The sequence below is a fragment of the Rattus norvegicus genome, chromosome 6, assembly GCF_021556685.1.
Source record: "Rattus norvegicus strain SHRSP/BbbUtx chromosome 6, alternate assembly SHRSP_T2T, whole genome shotgun sequence".
Classification (NCBI taxonomy): Eukaryota; Metazoa; Chordata; class Mammalia; order Rodentia; family Muridae; genus Rattus; species Rattus norvegicus.
In genome coordinates this window covers 143,956,035-143,981,280 of record NC_141539.1, presented here as the reverse complement: position 1 = coordinate 143,981,280, position 25,246 = coordinate 143,956,035, and the positions used below count along the sequence as shown (strand labels likewise).

General features: G+C 47.6%; 1 protein-coding gene across 3 annotated transcripts in view; it reads right to left on the bottom strand.

Moving 5' to 3' along the window:
• Positions 1-2,421: 2,421 nt before the first annotated feature.
• Ptprn2 (protein tyrosine phosphatase, receptor type N2) overlaps positions 2,422-25,246 on the bottom strand; it is a 744,317-nt gene continuing 721,492 nt past the window's right edge. For 2 of the 3 annotated variants that reach the window (XM_087552435.1, XM_087552436.1), the window contains 2 exons: positions 11,545-11,618; positions 2,965-4,487 (listed from right to left, as the gene is read on the bottom strand). In XM_087552435.1, the coding sequence (XP_087408561.1) occupies positions 4,416-4,487; positions 11,545-11,618 (146 nt within the window). In that variant the 3' untranslated portion in view covers positions 2,965-4,415. 3 annotated transcript variants of the gene reach the window in all.

Here is a 25,246-nt window from a genome sequence, read left to right as displayed (position 1 = left end):
ACACTCATACACACACTCACACACATACACACACTCACATACACATACACACACACTCACACACACTCACATACACACACACTCATACACACACTCACACACATACACACACTCACATACATATACACACACACTCACACATACACACACACACACTCAGTAAAACACTTGCACACTGAATTCAATAGCACAGGAAGATGATCATGTACTATCAGCAAGCTGACTTCTTTCAGGAATACAAGGATGGTTCAACGGTTGGTTGCAAGTCAATGATTTTAATACTATACATAGACTTAAGAATAGAAATTACAGGACATTCTCAATAGATGCAGAAGTGTTTATCCAGTCAGGATAAAAAGGCCACCAAGAAACTGAGAATAAAAGATACATTATCATTATCTGTCTGTCTGTCTGTCTGTCTGTCTATGTATCATCTATCAATCTATCATCTGCTTATCTAAGCTATTATCTATTTCTTTAAAAATGATAAATGCATTAAGAGTATCTCCTTGTTCTTACTCAGTACAGTACTTGAAATCCTAGCTAGAGCATTAAGACAAAGAGAAGTGAAAGGGATACAGGTAGGAAATAAAAAGGTTATAATCATATCTACTTGCAGATGACACAGTTCCATAGTTAAAGGACCTCCACCAGGAAACTCTTGGATTGATAAGCATTTTCAGCAAAGTAGCAGATTTCAAAATTAATATACAAATCCCAGTAACTTTCCTATATAGTAATAATGAATTTACCAAGAAAGAACTCAGGAAAAATTCAAATTGCGCTAAAAAAAAATCCAAAATATCCCTAGGAACAAACCTAACTAGGGACATGAAATACTTGCATAATGAAAATTCTAAAACATTTAAGAGAAAGTTGAAAACATTAGAAGAAAGGCATCCATTGCTCAAGACGAGCAGAATATATACTGTGATAATAGTTAATTATTAAAAGCAATTTATCGATGCAATGCGATCCTCACGGAACTTAGCATCCTCCTCAGAACTAGAAAAGCAACCCAAGAGTTCAGATGAGAGCACAAAATACCCACACTAGTCAAAGCAGCCCTAAGCAGAACAGACCTAGGAAGGTAGGTCCATGCCTGACTTGAAATGTTCTGGCGTTGGAGATCAGCAGTCAGAAATGCTCATTGCTTCTCCCGAGGACCAGAGCTCAGTTCTCAGCACCCATGTAGAGTGGCTCACACATGCTGATAACTCTAGGGCATCTAGTTTGGCCTTTGAGAGTACCAGCACGCACACACACATGTGCACACACAAAATCTTAACTGCAGAGTTAAACATACCATCCATAGACAACTTATGACAAAGCTGTCACATACATACTGAAACTCAGTCTCTTTAAAAACTACCACAGGTTTCCACGGGAGCGAGGGAATGAAACTAGACCCCTAGCTCCTACCCTGCAGGCAATCAATTCAAAACAGACAGATGACCTTGATACAAGCCTTAAACTTTGAAATGTCAAGGAGAAAATAGTTCAACATACAAGCATGGGGAAAGACTTTTTGAATAAGACTCCAGTGGCACGGGAAAGAATCCCGAATATCTTTAGAAATCGGATTGTGTGAATCTAAAAGGTTTCTGTACGGTAAAGGAAACTGTTAGCAAAGTGAAGGAACAGACCACAGAAAGCGAGACCTTTGCCAACTATATATCTGACAGAGGATTAATAGCTAGAATCTATAATGGCCTAAAAATTAAATACCAATAAACCCAAATTACCCAACTAATAAATGAGAAAGCAGAGAGTCCTCCTCGAAATCTTTAGCCATCAGGGGAAGCCCATTAAAATGACACAGTTTCCTTCTCAGCCCAGTCAGAATGGCTCACTGAAAAAAGAAATGGGGTCTGGCGAGATGGCTGAGGGTTTTAAGTGTCCACTGCTCTTGCAGAGGACCAGGCTTCCATTCCCAGAACTCCACAGACTCCCGCCTGGACATCATGCATGCAAACACACATACTCATAAAATAAACACGTCTCTCAAAGGGGAGAACAAATGCTGGCCAAGATGCAGAGAGAGCATCTTATGTACCGAGGGTGGGAGTATTAACTAGTGTAGCCACTGTGGAATTCTGTATAGTTTCTTCCAGAAATTAAAACTAGAACTACCTTAATATCCAACAAGCCCACTCCTGGGCACTTACCTGAAGGGCTTTAAGTCAGCGTGACATAAATATTCACGTTTATTGCTGAAGTTTTTACGACAGCTGGGATATGATCCAGCCTAGATGGTCGGCAACTGATTAAAGAGACGTGCTGCGTGTACTCAGTGACATTTCACTGTGTCTTAACATAATTGTGTGGTTTTCAGGAAAATGAATAGAATAGGAGATTACATTGAGCAAAATAAACCAGAATCAGAGAGACAACACACTATCTCTCATACGAGGAATCTAGGTGTGTGTGTGTGTGTGTGTGTGTGTGTGTGTGTGTGTGTGTGTGTATGATGAAATTCATTATTTTATTATTTTGTACATAAACCAATGAGTTAATTAAAAAAAACAAAATAGATGTACCATTCTTAGGAAAGAAAGAACCCAGGAAGCCTTGCTCCCAATTACATCCGTTCCTGTCACCAGAGCTTGAGCTGTGCAGAAGCATTTTCCTGTGGCATGAGAGGCTGACATAGACAATGTGGATGGGGCAGGAGGACGAGTCTCAGTGAGGTGGAGCTTTGATGAGGGCTGGAGGCAGCTTCCAGCAGGGCGGAGTGCACCCATCCTGTGGAGTTCTGCAGCCCTCAACGATCGCTCGGTAATTTTTAAATAGTGAAATCCCAGTGATGTAGAAGCCCCTGGTATGAGCCTGGTGCGGAAGACAAGCCAGTGGTGCTTCTCAGGCTCTGGAGAAGGGCTGTGCTTGGATTTACATCTTTGGGAAATAAAAAGGCCCTCGTGGGACCGAACTGCTCTCACTTTCCCAAGTAAAGACCATCAAATATGAAATCAGAAGGTTTAATAGGACACAATTAAATATATCTGTATATCACACCGAGGGTTTTTCCTTTAAACATAAGAAGTTACAATTAAGTATATGCTTCCTATATTCAGATAAATTCATTTCTATTAATTATCATTTAGATTCCGGGAAGGGGGAAATGGAAGAGGAACGTCGCAGATGTTAAGCAGGTACACAACACAATTAGAGACATGACACACTGCGGCATCGCTTCCCGCACGGCAGCCACCTCCTTTACGCACCGCAACTTGAAATGTTGAGGCTAAAGGGAAGGAACAAAGGGGACACGGGAGATGGGCTTTTTCATACTCAACCCCACAAACAAACTGGGGCTTACAGCCATGCCTTCTACCTCTCTGGGCACCAGCGCCTTGCGGATACTGGAGTGGGTTTCCTATGTGTGGGCAGGTGGTAAGCCCAACGCCCAAATGTTTCAGCAAACTGGAGCATCCAGTGAGAATGTGTTTCACTAAAGTTATCTGGGAGGAAGCAGGAGGAAGAGGCAAAGGGCCAGACTTCTTTCCAGGACTAGGAGCATCAGAGACTTTTCAGTACCATTGGAGTGCTTCCTGGGGATGCTGGATGGGAAACACATTGGCAACCCTTGGAACTTGCTAAATAACCGTACTCGTTCTGGAATTGTAACTTCAGCATACTATGGGGTTCTGGAATTGTATACTTCAGCATTCTTGTAATGAGGAAAACAGGATCCTAATACTAAAAATGTTCCAAAGGGCCATTCCTCTGTAACTTTGCAAAGGTGAACTATTACTTGGGTCCTCACTTCTGTAACAGATACAGCACCCATACTTCTGGAGGGTTAAGGTGTCTACCCTTGGGGAAATCCTTTTTTTTCCTGTCCTTGGAATCCACGTGTGGTGGACACAGCCAGCCGGTGTGCTGGAAGCACATCAGCAGGGACAGGCAGAGCCCCATGAGAGCCTGTCATTTGCCCCAGGGATGCAGGACACTGATCTTCTCCCTGAAGGTTTCCCCTGATGATGAGATTGTCTTACTGGCAAACACCAAATGTGATTCTATAGTGGTGCTTCCCAAAGGAGTCCCGCTGTCTGTTCTGGTCCATTTGCATTCTCCCTCCCCCCCCCCAGCACCTTACAGACATAACCACCCTCCCGAGGAGGCCACAGTGGGTTTCTAATTACTGTGTCATTGATGCGACCATGTCAAAGTGTGCTTTAGGGAAAAGGAATTTTGCCAAGACTGTGATACAAATAAGCTGAATCTTTCCTTCCTCCTAACTGGGTGTTTCCACACATGTGCTATTTGGTTAAGCAGAAGTACACATAACTAGCCACCTGTGTTGACTATGGAGTCTGAAGGACCCCCTTACTACACAGAAGATGCAGAAATGATATCCTGTTGTGGTCCTGGAAGTACTCGTGGTGGGGTCCCGTCAGCTCCAGCTTCGGTGCCTACTGGGGAAGGGCCTTCAGGATGGCATTCACCTCCTCGGCCACAGCTGTCAGCGCAAACTCAAACTGCTCCTGAGGGAGAGACAATCGAGAAGGGTGGTGAGTGAGGGGCGTCTTCTTCTGAGCCCAGTGCAAGCCTGGTAGAAGTAGTTTAGGAGACAGGGACTGGTCACAGGTATCACCAGGAGGGCTCTTTGGTTGCTGACCTAAGTTGTGTCCTTTGGATTGTTGTGTGTGTGTGTGTGTGTGTGTGTGTGTGTGTGTTAGAAAGCCTTGTGGGGTTGGGGATTTAGCTCAGTGGTAGAGCACTTGCCAAGCAAGCCAAGGCCCTGGGTTCAGTCCTCAGTTCCGGGGGAAGGTGGGAGACAAAACAAAAGAAAGCCTTGCTCCCATTGATGGAGGGTACTTCTATAGTCACAGTGGGGTCAGGAGTCACCAGGTAAAGCTCTACATGTCCTATCTGCAATATCTCACTACAGCCACGTGCCTCTGTAGATGGTTGGGAGTGCTCATAAATGCCAGCTGGCTGAACTGCTAATGCAGCGGGGAGCAATGGCTGCTTCTGAAATTCACAGTCTACCTCTAACTCAACTTTGTCCTCTCTGTCAGGGACAGAGGCCACAGGCCTCTTAAGACAGCGACTCCCATATCCGCACATAAATGGAGAGGGACAGGGCTCCTGTCTAGAGATGAGCAGCCATGGGAAGATCGTGGTGAGGACAATGGCTGAGAGGGAACCAGCGTGTCTCCTTTTAAGGTCAAATGGTCAAGATCAGATGTTGGGTGGCCATCTTCACCTTTTCAGCCTCCACACGAGCCCTTGAAGACTCTGTGGTGCAAAGCTCTGGAAGCATCAGGCACTGGTTGATCACACCGTGAAAGACATGGGCACTGTAACTTGTGCAGGTAGTAGCCACAGACTGTGCACAGCTCTGTGTAACCCTACAAACTCACCATAGTGCCAGCATCAGTGTGCAATCGGAACCAGCCCCTGCCTCACCATGGATTCACATTTGGGCCATTAGTGGCCTGGGGCTAAGTCTAGTGCCAGCCTCTGCACTACTATGGTGCCACCACACATGGACCCACGTTGGCCTCTGCTCTTTATGTTGAGACAGGGCTTCACTCTGTAGCCCAGCTTCCCTGACCTTCTCAGTTGAACAGTGGCTCGCTGGTATGTATCTAGCACCCTTGGCTGTGCCCACAATGGGAGTGGGATCACCTGACCCCAGAAAGGAATTACGTTTGCAGTTGGAATTTATGTTCAGCAGAAGTTTTAAAGCTGCAGCTATAGGATAAAACTTAGGATGGGTGAGTGGAGGTGCCAGGAAAAGAAAGCAAGCACCTCCTGGTGTTGCCTGAGTGGATGGGAGCTGCCAAGGTCCAGGAAAGAGCAAGGGCCTCCTGGTGTTACTGAGAATGTGGCAACAGAAAGGGCTCTGACTCATTCTGAACCAAGGAGTAGCTTCTAAAAGCACCTAAATTCCGTTTGTAGAAAGTAGAGGCTACGGTCTCTTCCAGCTTGGCCCTGCACCTGGAGAAGCTCAGGCTAGAGCAGGTGTTACTGTGTGTCACCCCCTTACTGAGGCAGGTTTCACTCTGTCTGTGAGTCACCCCATGTCCTTGTTGGAGCAGGTGTCACGGTGTCTGTGTTGCTCTGTGTTCTTGCTGGGTAGGGAGAAAGCCTATACACCTCTCATCCAGCTGGCCTGCGACATGGAAGGGACACTTGTGTGGTCCAGGTGAGCTGCCTAGGCAGGAGTCTGCCACCATAGAGTGGCCACACCGTTGGATACTATGTGACCCGGGCTGTGTTCGGGTTTGACGGCTGTGGTGGTGAGAAGACCGTAGGGTGGGGTGTTGGCTGTTCAGTTGTACCTGGGCTTGCATTTTAACTCATTCGCTTGAGTGGTTGCTATGGCAACTGTCATGCTGTATTCTGAGGAGAGCTTCCGTGAAGAGTGATATCTGTACCTACCACTCTGACCCCGTTAAGCCCACAGAGGAGGTACTTCCCCAGGAGGCTCTTAAAAAGGGATCTAAGACACAGTGTCCCTACTGACTCTCTTCACGGTGCTAGATCAGCCCCTTGTTTTAATGACAGAGCCAGAAGAGGTGGGGATGGCCACTGGATGCATGAATGGGTCAGGTGGGGACTGAGTCAGGTAGACAGACAGAATCACAGGAAGAGTGACAGATGAGAGACAGAAAATGGAGAACGAACAGATATTCTGAGTGAGAACAGAGAGACAGGAAGAAGGGGTGGAGGGACAGAGAGGGAATAAGGGGCAGAGAAAAAAGGAGGGAGAGACAGACATGGGGGGAGGGGGATTGGGAAGGGAATAACTACTCTAGTCTGGGGCATTAGAGAGTGGGTTGGGTCACTTCCAGGTATGACATATACCTGATTGAATCATCACTTCTTGGTCCAAGCTTAGTCAGCCTGGAAAGGTGGGACACATCTGAGCCCAGTGCACTGTTTCTAGGAACTTGGGATCTCCCTTTGGTTTTTCTGGTGAGAGAATGCCTAGGGGGTAAGGAGGACAGACTTGGGGAGCAGAAGCCAAATGGAAGGATGTTAGAACGCAGGGATGAGATGCTTCAGGTGAACTGGCCTTGGGCACCACTACACACACACACATTCACACACACACACACATTCACACATATTCATACACTCACTCACCCACCCACACCCTCCCGTGTACAGTAACAGCACACACGTGTTCACACTCGTCCACACCCACTCTCTCTACCCACACACATTCACACCTACATCCACGTACATTTGCACGCACCCATTCACATCCCCCCAGTCACCTCCCACTCACTCGTGCACACCCTCCCATATTCACAAGCACTTGCACGCGCTCACTCATGCATCTACAGGCCTCCTCGTGCAACCCCGTTCTCACACGTGTGCGACTCGAGGAGTTCACTATGGACTCCTCCCTTGAATGCTTTCACACACACCCTTGGGCGTGCCCATCTTGGTGAGGGCAGCCATGCTTAGTTCTCGGTTATGGGACAGGCTAGTCATAGCTTTCTCTAATCACAGGGTGGGGCAGCACTGGACCGAAATGTTTCCACTAGGGAGACTGAGGCAGAAGGATCATGAGACCATTTATTAAGTGTAATGAGCCAGTCTCACAGAAACAAGTATCACGTGCTTTTGCTTGTAGTGGGGGGCGGGGGAGGACGTAAAAATAAAAGGGAACCGATTAAGGTAGTGGGAGGAAAAGGATGAGAACAGGGTGAAATCCAGGGAGGTGCTTTAGTGTACGGTAACTGCCCAAGGAAACCTTTTCTTCACACAGTGAACCTACACTAATGACAGGAACCAAATTAAGCCAAAGCCACAGAAAGGAAAGGGTTAAAGCCTCTGGTTACTATGGTAACCCTTCCAGGCCCTGGGGAGGGAGGCTGTGTCCAGAGCAGCCACTGAGGTACAGATTAGCCTGATCTCGTCTGGATGCCCTGTTTGCAGCTCTTTCTGACACCTTGCCTCCCTTCTTCAGGGTTTTTTGTACCTGGCAGAATCCTCAGTGGCTGCTCGAGGTGGTGATAAGGGGCGTCTTATTGGGGCTCTTCTTGTCTTAATCCTGGCAAAATCCTCAGAGGCGATCAAGCCTTTGTGTGTCCTGGTGTCTCTTTTCTGTCCATGCTGCTAGGGCAAGCATTTGTTAGGTGTTTGCTGTGTGTATGACTGGTCCGTGTTCCTGGAAGAAAAGCTGTTACCCTAAGGCTCGCTTTAACAAAGAGTTTGTGCTGTCAGGAGTCTCCAACCCACCCGAGCTTGTGTGTCAATCAATGCTCTTTTCCTTTCCTCAGGTCCAGACAGTGGGGTCTGGTCGTACCTTCCATGAATTGAAAGCCCATGCCTGCCTTCAGCTTGGGGGAGGGGCATGGCTCTGGCCCCAGTTACTTTTCTGTTTTTATGAAGCCAAAGCGCAGTGCAGCAAGAAGCTCAGTATCGTAAGGTGATCTGAGGAAAGCACCATAAATGTGAGAGGGCTGACCTTTATGTTGCCACGGACACAGGAGCATGTTTTCACCTCTAAACATCCAGCCTGAGGGAGGGGACAAATCCTTGTCACCAAACACCAGAGAGCAGGCCGTGTGGATGGACTTGGTCCCTGAGCCTTGTGTTACCCTGTGACACAACTGGCTGTAGGGGTTCATAGTTATGTGGAAGTGAATATACACCAGAGTGAAAATCGGTCTAACTACTAATATTGTAATAGTCAGTGGAATCGTCACTCAGGCCACAAAGAACTGAAGCTTGGGCTGGTGCTGCGTCCTGGGCCTGACTTCAGTAATCAAGCTGTGGGGGCTGGTTTTTGGTAACAAGATTCTGACATCTGAGAGCCAAGTGCCTGGCTTCCTGTGATGTGTTGGGCAGTGCTCCTATTTCCGGTACATGCTTTCCCCTGGGATCCGTGCAGAACCTCAAAAACCCAGCTGATGTTTTGGGCGCTCTGAACTTTCTGGTGGGGAAGAGGTCTGTGAGGTTCGCAGAGGCACAGAGGGAAGAGACTGGCTTGTATTTCCGGTGGGGTCCCTGAGGCGGAGTGTGGCTCCAGAGGCAGGATTTACTTTCTATTCCTGACTCAAAGTGTCCCTGACTTTCCGAGCATCTGCCCTATTCTGAGCTGCCTGCTGTAGAGTGGTGCCCAACAAGACCTTACAGCTGGGTGGCCCTCCCTTCCATGGGCACAATGCCATTGTCCTCTGACCCTCGTGTCCTGGTAGCCCCACATCTCCAGGTACTCTAAGCAGACAGTGAGTGCAGAGCACCGAAGTCTTTCCCACAGGACCTTAAGCAGTTATGGAGGGGAAGTGCTCATTCAGCAGAGGGGAGACCTACAGACACACTTTAGCAGTGGTAGACATCTGGGCTGTGTGCTCTGGGGAAGATCTACCTCCCGGTGGTTTTGCCTGACATACTCAGCTGTACGGATCACCATGGGACATCTGAGTAACTTGGCCAACAGAGAGTTTGTGGATCATAGACCATTAGAGATGAGGGAGGGGGATGTTCTGTACCTGGCCATTCTGGGATGACTGCTCCTACAAGAGGTCACGGAGGTCACAGATGTGGGCGTGGTCTGCTCAGTCTGGTGGTCTAAAGGCAACCTCTGGTTTTGGTTACTGTATTGTGGCTATGCAAGGTGTTAACACTAGCAGGAGCTGAAAAGGGGGTCTGGTGGTTATCTGCATTGTTTCTGTAATCGCTTTTTGAAGGGTTCGGTTGATTAATTGTATCTGTGAGAAGACATATGCATCATATGTTCCAGTGTTCACAAAAGCCAGAAGAGGGAGTTGGATCCCCTTTGAGCTGAGTTGCAGGCCTTGGTGAGCTGTCTGGTGTGGGTTTTAGGAATCAAACCCGGGTCCTCCGTAAGAGCAGCATGTGCTCCTAACCGCTGAGCTATTTCTCCATCCCCATTGTTTTTTACAAGTCTGAAATGAGTTCAGACTTCCACATTAAAAAGAAAAAGGGCAAAATGTAGTTTACAAAGTTCATTTAAGTAACAGTCCACATCACAGGGGAAAATAAAAACAGGCAGCAGAGAAGCTTCCCAGTACAGAGTCCATATCCGAGGAAGAAGGAACTTGAAGTTGAGACCTGGACTGGGAAGCTCTTGGTTCCTTAAGGACCTTCCTCTCTTACTGCTTACAATAGCTTTGTGAACTTATAAGAGAGAGTTAGGCTGACCGCACCCCGTGCTCTGGCTGACACTGGCAATGAGACCCATCCAGACAACTCAGAAAGTGATTTGAAGAAATAATATTCTAGTCTAACTTCGTCCAACTTGAGAGGTATCTCCTGCAGAACACTAGGCCATCCAACTTCTCACTATAACATCTGAACAAAAAATGGGGCGTTTTAATCACCATATGTTACAGAGGGATTAAGTAGACCTGGGTCAAGAGCCAGGGACCCCCAGGTTGTAGCACCAGGGACAGAAAACTGCCCTAGAGTGTGCTGGCCAACCTGACCTCACAGGGCTACCCATATGCAGGACAAATTTTTTTTTTCCTCCACTGCTGAGGATTGAGTCCAGGGATAAGCCTGGTATGCAAGCACTGGGCCCTGGAGCCTTGGTTCTCCGCCCCAGTGACAGTTAATGAATTCGTTTTTTATTTTATGTGCGCTAGTGCATGTATGTGTATAAGGGCGTTAGATCCCCTGGAACTGGAGTCACAGACAGTTGTGAGCTGCCATGTGGGTACAGCCGATACTCTTCACCTCTGACCCATCTCTCCTCCAGCCCCAACTCACTCCAAGAGAGAGCTTTTATAACTTGAGATATTCTTGAGTTACAGAAGTAATTTCATAAGGGTGACTCCACACGCCTGTGGATGCCGGTGGGCATTGGAGTCAGGATCGCACCAACCGTGAGGAGGACATGTATCCTGTGATAAGATGTTGAGGGCTTTGCCATTGCATGCAGACATTTCTGAAATGCCTAGGGAATGGGAGGTTGCATTGGCCACACATCTGATTCTGTGAGCATGAAAATAAAGCTTTTGGCTTCACCCCTGCTGTGATAAGTCTGGGCTATTTTTTCAGGGACCCAGAGAGCCTATATAGTCAGTTGCTCTGGTAACCTCTGTCAGGGCACAGCAAAATGTGGTTGAGGATGTTGGGGGTGAAGGCAGACAGGCGCTTGTAGGTGCTCCTCTGAATACTTTCCGGATCTGTCACTTTGTGAAGACATAACCTTCAGCTGGAGGTATTACAGCTCAATGACAGAATGCTTTCAAGCAGGTAAGAAGCCCTGAGTTCTATCCTCAGTCCATATACTTCTGACATGTCATGGGATGTTCTTCCCCCTCTGCTAAACCTGGGGGAGAGTGGGAGACTGGGTTTCAACTAGTTGGGGGCTAACTGAGTCTTTGATGGTGGAGCATTTGAGTGGCTCCAGGCATGGCAACAGATCTCTTGGGAACAGCCCCTGTGCCTTTACCTACAGGGGACTAGCTTGGATGATGCTTACCCAAACCAGAGCCGTTGTGTATGGCTTTTGTAAGTCCTGCTTCATCCCCTTCTCTGCTCCCAGGAAAATCACGCAAAGAGGCACCTCTAATACATTTAAAGTCCCAGAGGATTGATTGACAGTACCTTTGTCTGGACCATGCCTGGTCTCTGGTCCCTCAAGTGCTCCAGGGTCGCTGCGATATCAATCTCTTTAGCACCTGCAACAAATCACAAATTGGGCTGAGCCCAGTGCACAAGATAATCCAGCCCTCATCTGCCAATCTCCTGCTATCGGGCTCCCTTTGGGCGAAGAGGCCAATTGAAAATTATTACACTCATCCTTCAGCAGCTTGGCAGGCAGCTGCAATTCCAGTGTTCATATAGAAAAATAAGGCTGGGGCAGCTTTCATTAGCATTAATTCAAGGATGCCAGGCTGAGAAATTGTTGTAAGATGCCTGCTCAGATACTCACCGGCAGCCAGCCAGTGCCATTAGGAAGCAGAGCTTTATTGGGGTTTTCTCTCTTATTTTATTTATTTATTTATTTATTTATTTATTTATTTATTTAATCTTTGTGGTGCCTTAAAGGATACACCAAATCAGAGGAGAGAGCGCACAAACATGCACGCACACGCACACACACACACACACACACACACACACACACACGCGCGCGCGCGCGCGCGCGCGCGCGCACACACTTCAATCTTGATTGCTTAGGATTACTTTTGCTTCAAAATAAGAAAGGCCGGGCTGATGTTCTATGGCTTCACATTGGCTTTTAAATGCACAGTTCCTTGCCTTCTAAAAGTGAAAGTCCTAGATCCGAGGAAAGCAAAACAAAAAACAAAACAAAAAACAAGGCAAAACACCTGTGCTGTGCTCATGGTAGGAGGCTCTACGGAGAACTGCATCCTGGGTAGATGAAGGGTGCCCATAACAGGCAGTCTGGGGTGGATCTCGACCTCATCCACTTACTGCATGCTCGTGTTCTTGTATTTTGTTAGGTCCTTTAGCAGCAAACTTACTCTCTTTTTTAAAAAGTTTTATTTTATGTCTATGAGTGCTTGGCCCGCATAAAATGCACGCACCCTATGTGTCTGGCGCTCCCGGAGGCTGGGAGAAGACTGGGTCTTTTGGAACTAGACTATAGACATTTGACTCTCCACGTGGGTGGTAGGAATGTGTGCTCTTAACTCCCGAGTCGTCTTCTCACCCCTAAACTGTGGGCCCCATATTGGCTCAGATGACTGACTGTCGCATGAGAAAAATTCGGTTGGCGATGAATGTGCCACAACCAAGAGTTAATTCAAAACTAAAAGGGGCTGGGGATTTAGCTCAGTGGTAGAGCGCTTACCTAGGGAGCGCAAGGCCCTGGGTTCGGTCCCCAGCTCCGAAAAAAAGAACCAAAAAAAAAAAAAAAAACAAAAAACTAAATGCATGAAGAATTGGGGGCATTTCTCACAGTGTATGCTGCCATGTTAATACCACGTGACGGAGAACGCTGCCTAAAATACCTCAGCTCATTCTGGAGACAGCCCTGTGACACGAACTGTACTGTTTTTATTCTACGTGCAGTTTTCTGCTCTTACTTAATAGCGGGTTAATTACGGAAAACATATTTTTGAAATATTTCCCTTACTGTCATTCCTCGGCATGGAGGCAATCAAATTAGTATACGTTTGGATGGAATTATGCTAGAGTGTTCGAAATTTTAAAAATCGCTGTTTGAGTTACTGACTTGTCTTTCAAATAAAATTGTTAAAGGAATTTTGGCTTGGAACTAGGATAGCATTTCCAATCCCTGATGAGATTCTAAATATACTTTTGTTCTTTTCTACTACGAATTTATGAGAAACAATGTTCTGGGCCCCCGACAATTATAAAATCAAAATATTGACCAACTCTGGAAACACTGAAGAGGCTTCATGCTCTGCAGTATCAAATATTCAGCCAAGAATTATTTATTTATGTAAAAATAAATACTAGCATGCAAATTTTTTAGTCTTTAACAAATGGTAAATTATATATCTACCAAAGAATTGTTTTAAAATACATTTCTTTACGATTCATTTCCAGCAAATGTTTGGCTTGTATACCTTTCTCTTATGTCTACATGCCCAGGATTATGCAAAAATTCCTCAGGTAAAGGGTCACAGATAGAAAAATTTAAGAAGCCTGCTGTGATAGACAGTTGCCAAGCCATGCGGCAGCCTGCCTGAGAGTCCTTACAGTTTAGTGGGTAGAAGGAATCATCCTTTGGCATGGATAACCCAGAATGCTCTGGGGATCAGAGCAGGGACAGCCTCCAAGTAGGTCAGCAAACCCCACATAGATATGGCCCAAAGGTGATCACATTGTTAGCAGAATATGGCAAAGTGGGTCAAGAATGACACACGCACACACCCTAAACACACACTACCACCATGGATGAGGCACTGGAGACTCATCAAAGTCCTGAAGCTCGCCCAAGGTTGTAGGCTGACGTCATTATGCAGATGAAGGTAGACAAGATAAGAGGAGGCCTGTCATTGGACGAGAAGGAAGGGGGGCAGGAACAGAGGTTTTAGAAGGAGGGGGAAGGAGCAAGAGAGGAGCTGGGAGGACATGGCGGCCGATGTTAAGATTCTTCTCTGCGCATAGATGCAGGTTATTATGATTATTTTTAAGGGATGGGTATTTTGTGCTGTCTAGATGGGCAAATTCTATCTTATCAATTGGATCAGAGGTTATTGTGTGGTGTGTTCTTTCATGTGGCGACTTAATTGAGTTCAAGAGAAGGTGCGGTGGCGGGACGCACCTAGCCCTACACGGAATTGAGGTGTGTATGCCTGGTGTGGTAAGAATTCGCCAAGGAACGGTGAATAAAAGCAAAGCAGGATGGCAAGGTGCCATGCTGGACCGGCTCGTGGACCACCCAGGTTAGAGCGTACCATGGGGCCAGTGTGGAGCTGCTGAGATAAATTAGCACTAGTTCCTGTGGCCTGCTGGAGCCGGAACTATCGAGAGAGACCCCTTCCTCCATCCTCTCCCCTCCTCCCCCCCGCCAATGTACGAGCTGGAACTGGTTGAGCTGCTTTATTTTTTTACCACAACATAAGGTCAGGGTGGTTGACTGCATTATGGAAGCTGGACCCTGCTGAGCACAGGCTTTGGAGGGCTTTGGAATCATATCTGTCATCAGCCTGTTCATGCGTCCCAACATCCAAGTTGGAAGTAAGGCTTTGGAAATGTCTAAGGACACCTGGTTCCACCTTGAGCTTCTGTGGATGTTCTGGGCACCTGAACTGCCAGTGGCTTTCTTGTGCGGAGCAGACCATGGCCTAGGCTGTCAAAGGAAGGTCACCAGGTCTGATGAGTACAGTCTCATTAGAATGGTCCTGAGTACTGAAGATGTATACCCCTTATGAGGCACTTTTCTGAAACAAAGGAAGACTGTGGAACCACAGGCATTGTCCTACACTATGTCCTGAGGGGGAGGTACATGGGTTCACCGATCTTGTCTCCTGCTTCTGTGATGGGAGTGATCGTCGGGCTGTAGGCCAGCCCTCCTAACAGAGGCTATGAGTAACCTACAGGACACAGCAGGTGCTGGCTGGGATTTCAGAATGAAACCTGCATGAGAACTGAACCTGACAAAATGAACTCTCCCTCGCTCCAGGTGAAGGGTGATGGCTTAGCTCTCAGCGGCCCCCTCAGCTTCTGGCCCATGATCCTTAAAGTTGGGAGACTTGGGTTCAGCATGAACCATTCCCTTCTTGGTCCTTCTTTGGTGTGATGAAATATTTACCTGGGACATGAGCTTAAAAGCGGTCTCCCTGAAACTAGCCTTTTAGAAACAAGGAGAAGGTGGCAAACCCCTCCTAGTAGCCATTAACACTGCAAGACTTTCATATGTTAAATCAGGACAGAGCTCTTCAATACTGTCTGATGCTCTAGGAACACCTCCTTCTAGAAGTCTGGCTAGGATGTAGGGACCTCCCATAGCCAGACAAAGTGTCATTGAGTGAAAACATTGGGTGAAAAGGCTGTCCTTCATGGACAGGAATTCATGGAGATAGTCAACTATTGATGGCAGGCCAACCTTAGTGAAATGCTTTGGTTGAAACCTGATTGGGTAACTAACTCTAGGATGTCCTTTTGGACTACAAATTCTGAGTAAAGGGTATGGGAAGACACACAAGCCCACACTGAGACAAAGCATCTAAAAATACCAAGGGATACCTAGATGTGTCAGGATTCTCCTCAGCTTGAAGCCAAAACTGAATAGTCCAGGAGATTAAATTAATGGCGGAAAAGTGCAGAGAACTAAAATTAGTAAGTAATAGATTTATTAAGTGACATCGATGGCCCCGTATCGAAAGCTGATATCTTCTCTTGAATGCCAGAATTAAGAGTTATTAGTTATTTGAAGTGCACAGACACACTTCAGTAGGGTTTTGTGTAGAATCTTTTGTGAGGGATGGACAGGTGCCAGGAAGTGCTAAGAGCAGGCAGGTCTCCTATCTATGGTCTCCTGAGCACCAGGGGGACCCTGATGTGACAGGCACATTCATATCCAGACACAGCTGCTGCGTGGGAAGGTAGATGGCGTGATGGTTGGCCCCAGGCTTTCGTGCACATCACCTTGGCCTTATTGACTATAAAGGGGTTTGCTTGAATCCCCACTACTAGGAAGCTCTCATTATGTGTGTTTATAATAGAATTTCTGCCTCAAAAGACAAAAAACGACCATAACAGAACCCTTTGGTGACACTGGGAATGTGTAGCTGAATGATTATGGTGAAGATTTGCAGACCTGTCATCAAATCAAAGATGAGAACAGTCAGGGAATTCTAGCACAGGACAGTAAAGTGCAAATGGAAGAACATATGAGCTACAACAGTGGGCAGGGACACAATGGGGTCTTCAGGGGTGACCTACAATCTTTAATACAGGATAGGGAACACAGTGGGGTCCCCAGAAGGCCTAGGCAACTTCTATACAAGAGCCGGTGGTTGTGTGACACCAGATATAGATTGAAGTCACACTCTTGGGACTGATGGAATTATTTACACTGATTTTAGGGATGTGTAACAGAAGTAGAGGCAAGCTGGGCTCTGGGCTCTGGGCTCTGGGCTCTGGGCTCTGGGCTCTGGGCTCTGGGCTCTGGACTTGCTTTTGTCCCGAGTCACATGAGAAGGATTTCTCTCCTGGATTTTTTCTACTCTACCCTGGAAAAGTTCATCATTATTCCTGCAGCTGGCAGACCAAAGAGCATGACTAACATGACCCATATGAGATGGACTGGCCCCTTAATGGCTACTGTGGTACTAGAGAGCCGTTAGTCCATGAATACCAACGGCTTTTACTTTATTGCCTAATTCACTGAGGGGCAATTAGTTGAGAAGTCTACAGATGAGCCAAGTACGTTTTGAAGACAAATTAGTTTTTTCTTTTAGCTTTAGATAAAAAATATCACCCACTAGAAATAAAGCATTAAAAGAGCATTAGTATTAAAGTATTAAAACTATTTTTTTACAATGAAAGAATCAATTCGAAGTTAAAGCAAACTGAGCGAAAATGCCCCTGAAGTGTCTTTATAAGATTTGCTTTGATCCTCTTGGAGTTTGGTTATTAGAGGCCAGATCCATGTGTCTCAGCTAATGTCATTAGCTCATCTCCTTCCAAGTGACCAGGAGTGAGGAAGCCTCCTGCAGTCATTCCTCAGCAGGCCTCAACAGCATGCTTCAGAGGACAACTCAATAAGTGTGGACAGGTTCTGTTACAGATGCTTTTACCCATAAGGCTCTACACATGGCTAGGCTGCAGCATATTCTTTTACCATTAAAACTAAAAACACAACATGTATCAAGCATCCAGGACAGAAAGGTCTTCTTTTTATAGGAGTGAACTATTTTTACTGGGGTTGGAGAGATGGCTCAGTGGTTAAAAGCACTGGCCGCTCTTCCAGAGGACCCAGGTTTTATTCCCAGAGCCAATATGGCCTTTAACAACTGCGTGTAACTCCAGAGCCTACGGCCTCTAACACAAGGAGGTCTTCTGGCCTTCACCAGCACTTTGTGCATTTGGTACACAGACATATATGCAGGTGAAACTTCCACACATATAACATAAAAGTAAAATAAATCTATAAAAAAAAAGTTTAGATACCATTCTTAGAAGGAACTGAAACGATGGCTTCCCTAAGTAAATTAATTTAAGATTTTTTGATATTATAATATAGTTACAATATTTCGCCTTTGCCTTTCCCTGTCCAAAGCCTCCCATATACCTCTCCTTGCTCTCTTTCAACTTCCTGGCTTCTCCGTCTTTTAAATCACATGCGTATATGTGTTTGTAAACACATGCAGCCTGCTCAGTCTGAGAAGTGTTGTAAAAGGAATGACGTGGTCACCACGGCGGTAGAAGACACACAGGAGGCAATGCATGCCTCTGCAGTACATGCATGCTCCCTCGTGCACACATGCATGCATGTATGTCTGACTAGACCACGCTCTGTTTTCCATATCTACCTCTTCGTGCGTGTGTGCCCGTGTGCAACAGACATTCCACCCCCGACACTGCATTCCCCTCTGTCCCGGCGTCTGTGCTGAGCAGTTTTCTCTTTATACATTTTTACGACTGATTCCAACGGAAGGCTTACCAAAAAATACAAGCCAAAATGTTCTTTTCTTTCTGACCTAGATAACTTGTAATCTATATTTTGCAAAATTTCTGGGGCTCAAAGGAGACAAATGTGCTCTATACTTGTTTGAAAACCGAAAATATCGGGGCAGAATAAATGGGCTTTCTGCTTTTTCTCCTTTTGAACAGACTCTAAATCATTGGTCTGAAGAAACTGAGATGTTTCTAGATCTCTACAATAAAGTATAAAAAAATCTAGAGTTCTGAGAGCGACTGATGAAGTGCCCACCCGGTACTGTTCCAGAATAGGGGACCGTGCAAAATACCTAGTAGTGTTCAATGTGCTTCATTGCACATCCTGGCTGCTTTGGATTCTCACACGTGATTCTGTGGTGTGGAAGGAACTCAGGGGAAGGTCACAAAGTGACAGAGGTGACCCTAATGGCAACCCCAGTGACAGGACCACCCTGAATCCCTACAACAACCCTTCCTTGACAGCTCGCTACCTGTGAGCACAGGTGGTCTCCCAGAGGTGCCATCCTCTCCCAGACTCTGCCCCCAATGTGAGTGGCTAGAGGAGGCAGGAGAGAGGACCACCAAGGCTCTGCCCAGAGTCTATATTGTCTATATTGTCTATATGGGCAGTAGCCAGAGGACAAAGACCACGGGGCTCAGAAGATAAAGGCTGCTGAGGGTGGGAGGGGAAAGATCACATTCAGACTAAATAACAGACCAATTTATGGTTCCAGATGAGAAGCAGCTGGGAGAGAATGGCTATGTTGGGAGTCAAGGGTTCAGGCCTCTGGAAGTGAACCCTCTTAGGCAGTGTAGTGTGGGAGGGGCTAATCCAGTATGAGCCATTCTTGGGCAGAGGCACAGCCAAGAGTCCTGCTGCTCAGTGGCAGTGCACCATCACAAGGATGAAGCCATGCATGTGGACCTACACATATGTTGTCTATGTGTCATACACTAATGTTGTGTAGGACAATAGGCTGCAGTATCAGCATGGGTGTAGTAATCTCAACCCTTCCCAGCGGATTAGCACTGGCTTTGTCTATCATAAAGGCTGTGTGAGGACAGCCAGGTACCAGAACCTCCTCCCTGTTGTCTGGCATGGAACATGTCTGGCTCCCACCTTCTAAGATATGTGTCCCATGTAGTAATGATGTCACCCCAATGCCTGGTCACCACCTCAGATACCGTAGGAGCTCAGAAGAAATGTGCAGAGGAGATGTGGGAAGCAGGGGACCCTCACGGTGCCTGACACATACAATACATAACTGACTATTCCAGAGGAGAGGTGGGGCTCCTTCTACCTGGCCCCTTTCTTCTGGCTTTTAAAACTTGAACTCGCTTGAGCTGTGAGGCAGGCCATCTCCACTGTGAAGACAGGTTGTGGCCATCTGTGCCTTTTTCTTCCTGCCAGTACTTGAAGTGTTCCTGTTTCCCTGAAATCTGTCCCATCTGTCTGTCTAAACCATATGACCTGGCCATGAGCACAGACTTTCCTTTGTGCCAGCCCTCTGATGCTATGCCAGCTGATGCTAGCTGCACCTGTAGACTCCAAGGCTGGCCTGCCACTACCCCAGCTCTCATGTCTTCTGGCCCTTTTGTCCCCATGGCCACACATGCTCTCTCCTCTCTGGTGATTCCAGGCTGTAAGAGTGGAACAGATTTGCTAGCAGCCATTCCTGCCCTCAGTCCTTGTTCCTCCGTGTGACTCATTACAGCCCAGGCCAGTCCCCACCGACTTTCCCTTCCACCCTGGAACATATCAAAGGCTTTTCCCTGTTGGGCTCTGGCCTCTTTTTGAAGAAGAACAGGTCTCTGTAGCTGACCTTGGCTAGTTGGAGGTCTTTGGGCAAGTCATCAAAGTTCTCAAGGCCCACTCTGTCATCTTTCAATACAGTAGTCAGGTTCCCTTCTTCTTGTGAGAAAATGGCTTGTGGGTCTTTCCTGGGCTCCATGACTACTAGGTCAGCACTCTTCGTCGTCTGACAGCTGCAAACTGTAGCCAGCTACTGACACAGCAAACCCTGTGTAGTTCTAGATGCTGCACTGGTCATATGTGCTTAGTGGACAGGCTGACACTGTGATGTGTGTTGGACGGACTGGCAGGGAACCTCCATGTTTTAAACTTGGGTTCTCTAAAAGCATGAATGGCACCGTGATTATGATCATGTGTGATGGGGAAGGAGGTCACACCCATGCCCTAGGACACATGAAAAGGTCCTATGTGGGGCTGGAGACATGGCTCTCTGGTTAGGAACACCTGATGCTTTTACAAAGGATCTGGGTTTGAGTCCCAGCACACACATGATGGCTTATAACTAACTGTATCTCCCATTCCAGGGGATCTGATGCTCCCCTCTGGGCTGTATGCATATCAGGCGTGGTCAGGGATCATTTACATACACGCAGATAAAATATTGGTAGACACAAAGGTAAAACTAGATCTTAAAGAGACAAAGTCCTGTGTTCTGTAGCACTGAAAGAGACAGACAGTGATGATAGCTGGAAGGTCTTCCTGGGCAAGGAAGGCGAACAAGGTTCTTTTGTCCGACACTACACTTACATCGTAGAGGTAGATCTGGAGGAATGGAACGGGGTAGGGAGGCTAGCCCAGCAGCTACTGAAGCAGGACATGACGTTAGGGGGCAGGGAGGATTGGCAAGGGCTGGGCCTGTCAAGAGAATGGGTTCTTTCTCCTTCCGTTCTCTGTCCTGGGGATTAAGCTCAGGGTGTCAGGCCTAGATGAGAGACTTTACGCACAGAGTCAACTCTCCAGCCATCTTGTTAGTCTTGAATAGGTATATACGATTACATATTAAACTGTAGCTCTGGAGGGGTGCCTCCTTTATAGATGTTCAATGAGCCATATGTTACTGGGGGAACATGTTCTGCCTCTGCCTATGCACATGGTGCTGTGCTGCATGACCCTGATGTGTACCAGCCTTCAAGGGTCTCTCTGTGTTGTGATCACGCTAGGCTCCCAAGGCAGGCCTCCATCAGCTGCTCAGACCCATTGCTAAAGGTTAACTTCTCTTGTAGGAAAATGAGGACTCTCTGTAACCTTGGATTCACAGCAGAAAGGGAAAATACTCTAGGGGGAAACATTTTAAAAGGCAATCTGGAAAACATCAAACTCTTCTGTGCAGCCAAGAATACAGCCAAGACGACGAGGAAACCCTGCTATGTGGAGAAAGAAAAAGTGCCAGCCACACATCTGACAGGGATTAATATTAATGATATAGAGAGAACCCCTATGACAAAACAAGTGGTTCCGGCTCACAGACAAGCAAAGGGCAGAACCACCACTTCCCCCAAGATGATCTATCAATGACAAGTGAGCCTGTGTGATGCTGAATGCCACTAATTGGAGGGCAGGAGAGGGGGGGACAGGAGCAAAGCTACAGTGTGATGGCATCATACACACCACGGGCAAACACCCCAAACAGAAACATGACAGACAGAGTGGCGGTCAGTAAGGAAGTAAGTAACCTCAAATGCTGGCAAACGCAGGGGAGCCCACATGCACTACCAGTGAGAATGTAAACCAGTCAGCCACTGTGGAAGTCAGCATGGAGTTAGTTTTTTGCTCAAAAAACTAACTAACTAACTAACTAACTAACTAACTAACTAACTAACCAACCAACCAACTAACAAAAAGCCCAATACATCTTCCATATGCTAAGCTTCAGCTCAGTACTTACCCGAAGGGCTCCAGGTCAACACATTGAGGAGACACCTGTGCACTAGCGCTCACTGTAGCAGAATGCAGACTAGCTCAGCTACAGGACCAACCCAGCTGTCCACCAATAGAGAAATGGACAGAGACAGTGCAACTCGCTTTTTGAGCCTTCATGAAAAATAAAATCCTGTTGTTGGCGAGAAAATGGGTGTAACCGGAGATGGTACTAAGTAAATGAAGCCGGGCTCGGATAGATGACTGATTTTTCTCTCCTCTGTGGCTCCCTGGTTTTGTACATGTTCATAAACTTTCACATGTCTGACACGAAAGTGGACAAGAAATTGTCTAGGGGAACAGGAGGGACTAATGGGGTGGGAAGACCAAAGAGGGTGGGAGAGTGAGGGAGAATTTTGTCAGTATATATATATGTGTGTATATATATATATGTATATATATATATATCGATCAAATATAAAACGTGAAAGTGAATACATTAGAAAAGTAGAACTCAGCAAGGCAGTGGCATACAACACGTGGATCTTTGCACAGCAGTGCGAGGGATGCCGGGCGGTACAACCACGATGGCCCCTGACTCAGCCATCCCACTCGTAGACACATACAGTTCCAGATGGGGATTCCAGCAGGTCTTGCACAGCGTGGGGCGTGGCCCCAAGTTACAAACAGACCGGTGCCTGCCAACAGATGAGCCGAATGTGGTCTGCTCTGTAATTGACTTTGGTTAGTCTGTTGAAGGAGAGCATGAAGTCACTGTGCTAAGGGAAGTCTGCCAGGTGTAGAAGGGTGAAGAGACCAGGCTTCCCAAGGCATGAGATACCCAGGCCACTCACAAACTGTGCATCCTGTAAGAGAGGGCACCCTGGGGGCAGTGAGAGTGGACGGAAGGATGGTTGTTGAGGAGGAGTCTGGCGCGGCACAGCCAGTTATCCTTACCCACTCTTGACCGATCTCACAGCATAGCAGTGTGTGCTAGCATAAGCCTACACATGCTTGTGCAGGACATGGAAGTCAGGGAGCCATGCTGGAAGACACAGTTTCAAGCCTGTGGCTGACCAGATAGGAGCACCTGCCTTGCTCTCTATTTCCCATGCTACAGCTGCGGGGCCACAGCTCAGGGGGATCTGGCTGATGGTCTTTATTCAAAGCAGGTCCGTGCCTCATCTGGAGGCCAAGGGACCCTTTCCTTCCCTCAAACTCCTGCTAGGAAGGTTGCCAAAACCCTGCAGTCATGTGCTGGCCCTGCCTGAGTGATCCTTAATGCCAGAGCTCTGTGGGTCCCGGTGCTGTGGTGACTCAGTCATAAAAGCTTGGACCACTTGCCTTTTGAACTTCGTAAGGAAGTAGGAAGATGCCCTGGGTAAGAGGATGTTAGGGCTGAACAGAAACGTAGAAAGCTCAGGAAGCAGCACGGGGCCAGGTGAGAACCAAACGCTTCAGCGGGAGAGGCCCATGCCTCTCTTCTGAGTAGACGATGCATTTGCTGTGGCAAACAAAACAAAGTGATCTCCAGACCCTATTACCTATGTGCAGCTCGGCCCTTCGAGAGCGGGGGTGGGGGTGGGGGTAGGGGTGGGGGTGGGTGGGGGGGCATTTACTTTGATTTCCGAGTGCATCATTGTCTACTCGCTAACAAACCAGACAGCGCGGAAAGAACTTTAAATTATTCCAACTCCATTCTTCCAGCCCTTGTGCTAGGCCTGAGGACCTTAATCCCTGAAAGGCCTGTGTGAATGAGAGGCCGCTGGGTGCAGCTGGGCGCACAGGGCGGAGGACTCTGAGGACAGCGCGGCTGCACAGGCCAGCTTTGCAAAGGCTTTCTTTGCTGCTCTTGCAATTCATTTATTTTAAGAAAGGGAACCGGGGAAGAAAGGCTGCAGTCCAGGTCTTTGGGCCTCTGATCATTTGATGAACGCTGGGTTGGCAACATGGGCCTCCAGCTTCTCAGGCCAGACAAAGGCACCCCAGCCGCCCAGGACAAAACCCCAGCGGCCTCTAGGGGTGGTGGCCTGGGAAAGGCCCACCTCGGTCTGTGAGGAGCCGCCTGCCCTTTGATTGCTCTTGAGACCCCAGCCGGGCGCCAGGTCAGGGGATTTCACACTGCAGACCCCTGGGGAAGGGGAGCAGGTCAGTCTTGGTGATGGATCCTAGAAGAACAGGGAGCCCACTGGCTCTGACCAGTTCCACATGGATGGTCTTGCATTGTGAGCACAGAGCCCACACTTTAAATGGAATCTGATATTACATGGTAGAATGGAGCTAAGGAAACGGAAGGCCTGGGCTGACAGACGACAGTTAGCCCACCCCCTGGGCCTGACCAACTGACTGCTCTTGCTTCATTCTCTAGGAGAGGAATGGAGTCACTAAAACCCCATGCCAGATCACTCCAACTCAGTGTCCCCAACTAGGGCCCAACCCTGGCTGGTGCCTTAAGAGCTCACCCTGCTGTTTGCCGTCTTTTTGCATGAAATAGATGTTTGCCAAAGAGCTTTTTATAGCGTACTGTAAGCGCTGTCATGAAAGAAAACATCTAGCTAAAATTATCTGTATCGTTCTGAGGGGATTTTGGTGTAACAGAAGGAGAATATTACGTTCACCAGAGCAAATACAGGACGGGCAGTAAGGGGAGAAGTATGTGAGTCCTGTTGATTGCTAACGGCACCGTTGACTGAAGGTTTGCAAAGAAAAGGACATCTCAAACAAGCCAGAGCAGCATTAATAGGTAAGGAGAAGGACATTTTTTTAAGAAAAATGTTAAGGTTGCGTTATGTCACCCTGCCAAACAACATCACTGAAAGCAGCTAGCGAGTGAGTGACCCCGAGCCTTTGCATTGTGCTTGGTCTTTTGTCTGTGTTTCTTCCTGCAAGTGGCTAAGCAGGGGTGGGGCTCAGAGAACAGAGCCATTGCCCCAGAGCCATGGGGGAAGCCTGAGCCTCAGGGTGGCTCAACTGCTTGGCCCTAGCCCAGACGTTCCCCGTTACAAGCTCAGGTCCCTCTGCAGATGCTTCAGGCCTCTGCGTGAACACCAGACACTGCTCCATCATTTCACACCTGCCTGGATTCTCCTTCTACTCGTTCTTCCTTCTCGTTCTCGAATTTCCTTCCTCTCCTCCCCTCTCTCCCATCTTCCTTCTCCTTTCCTTCCTCTGCCCCTCTTTCTTCTTGCCAGGGGAAAACACAGTTAGGATTGCTAGCACTCCTTTGAGACTCACAGGGATCAATCCGCCTGAATCATCAGGATCTGGTGGACAAGTAAAGATGTGAAAGGAACTGCCCTGGTGGCCAGGTGTGAGGTGTGAAGGGTGCCAGACTCCAGGGCAGCCTGGTGTGCTCATGTGTTCACCGTTGAAGGAGATTGGACTGTGCCACCCAGTCCTGTGCTTCCTGGACTTACGGGATGAGTGAGTAGGGAGGAGTAAGGTGAAGGCCGGCAGGCAGGTGCTGGGCCTTCCCAGCAGCTCTGTCTGGGGTTCTCAGGGTATAGTTCCCCAGGGGTGATAGAGCCCTCCCCT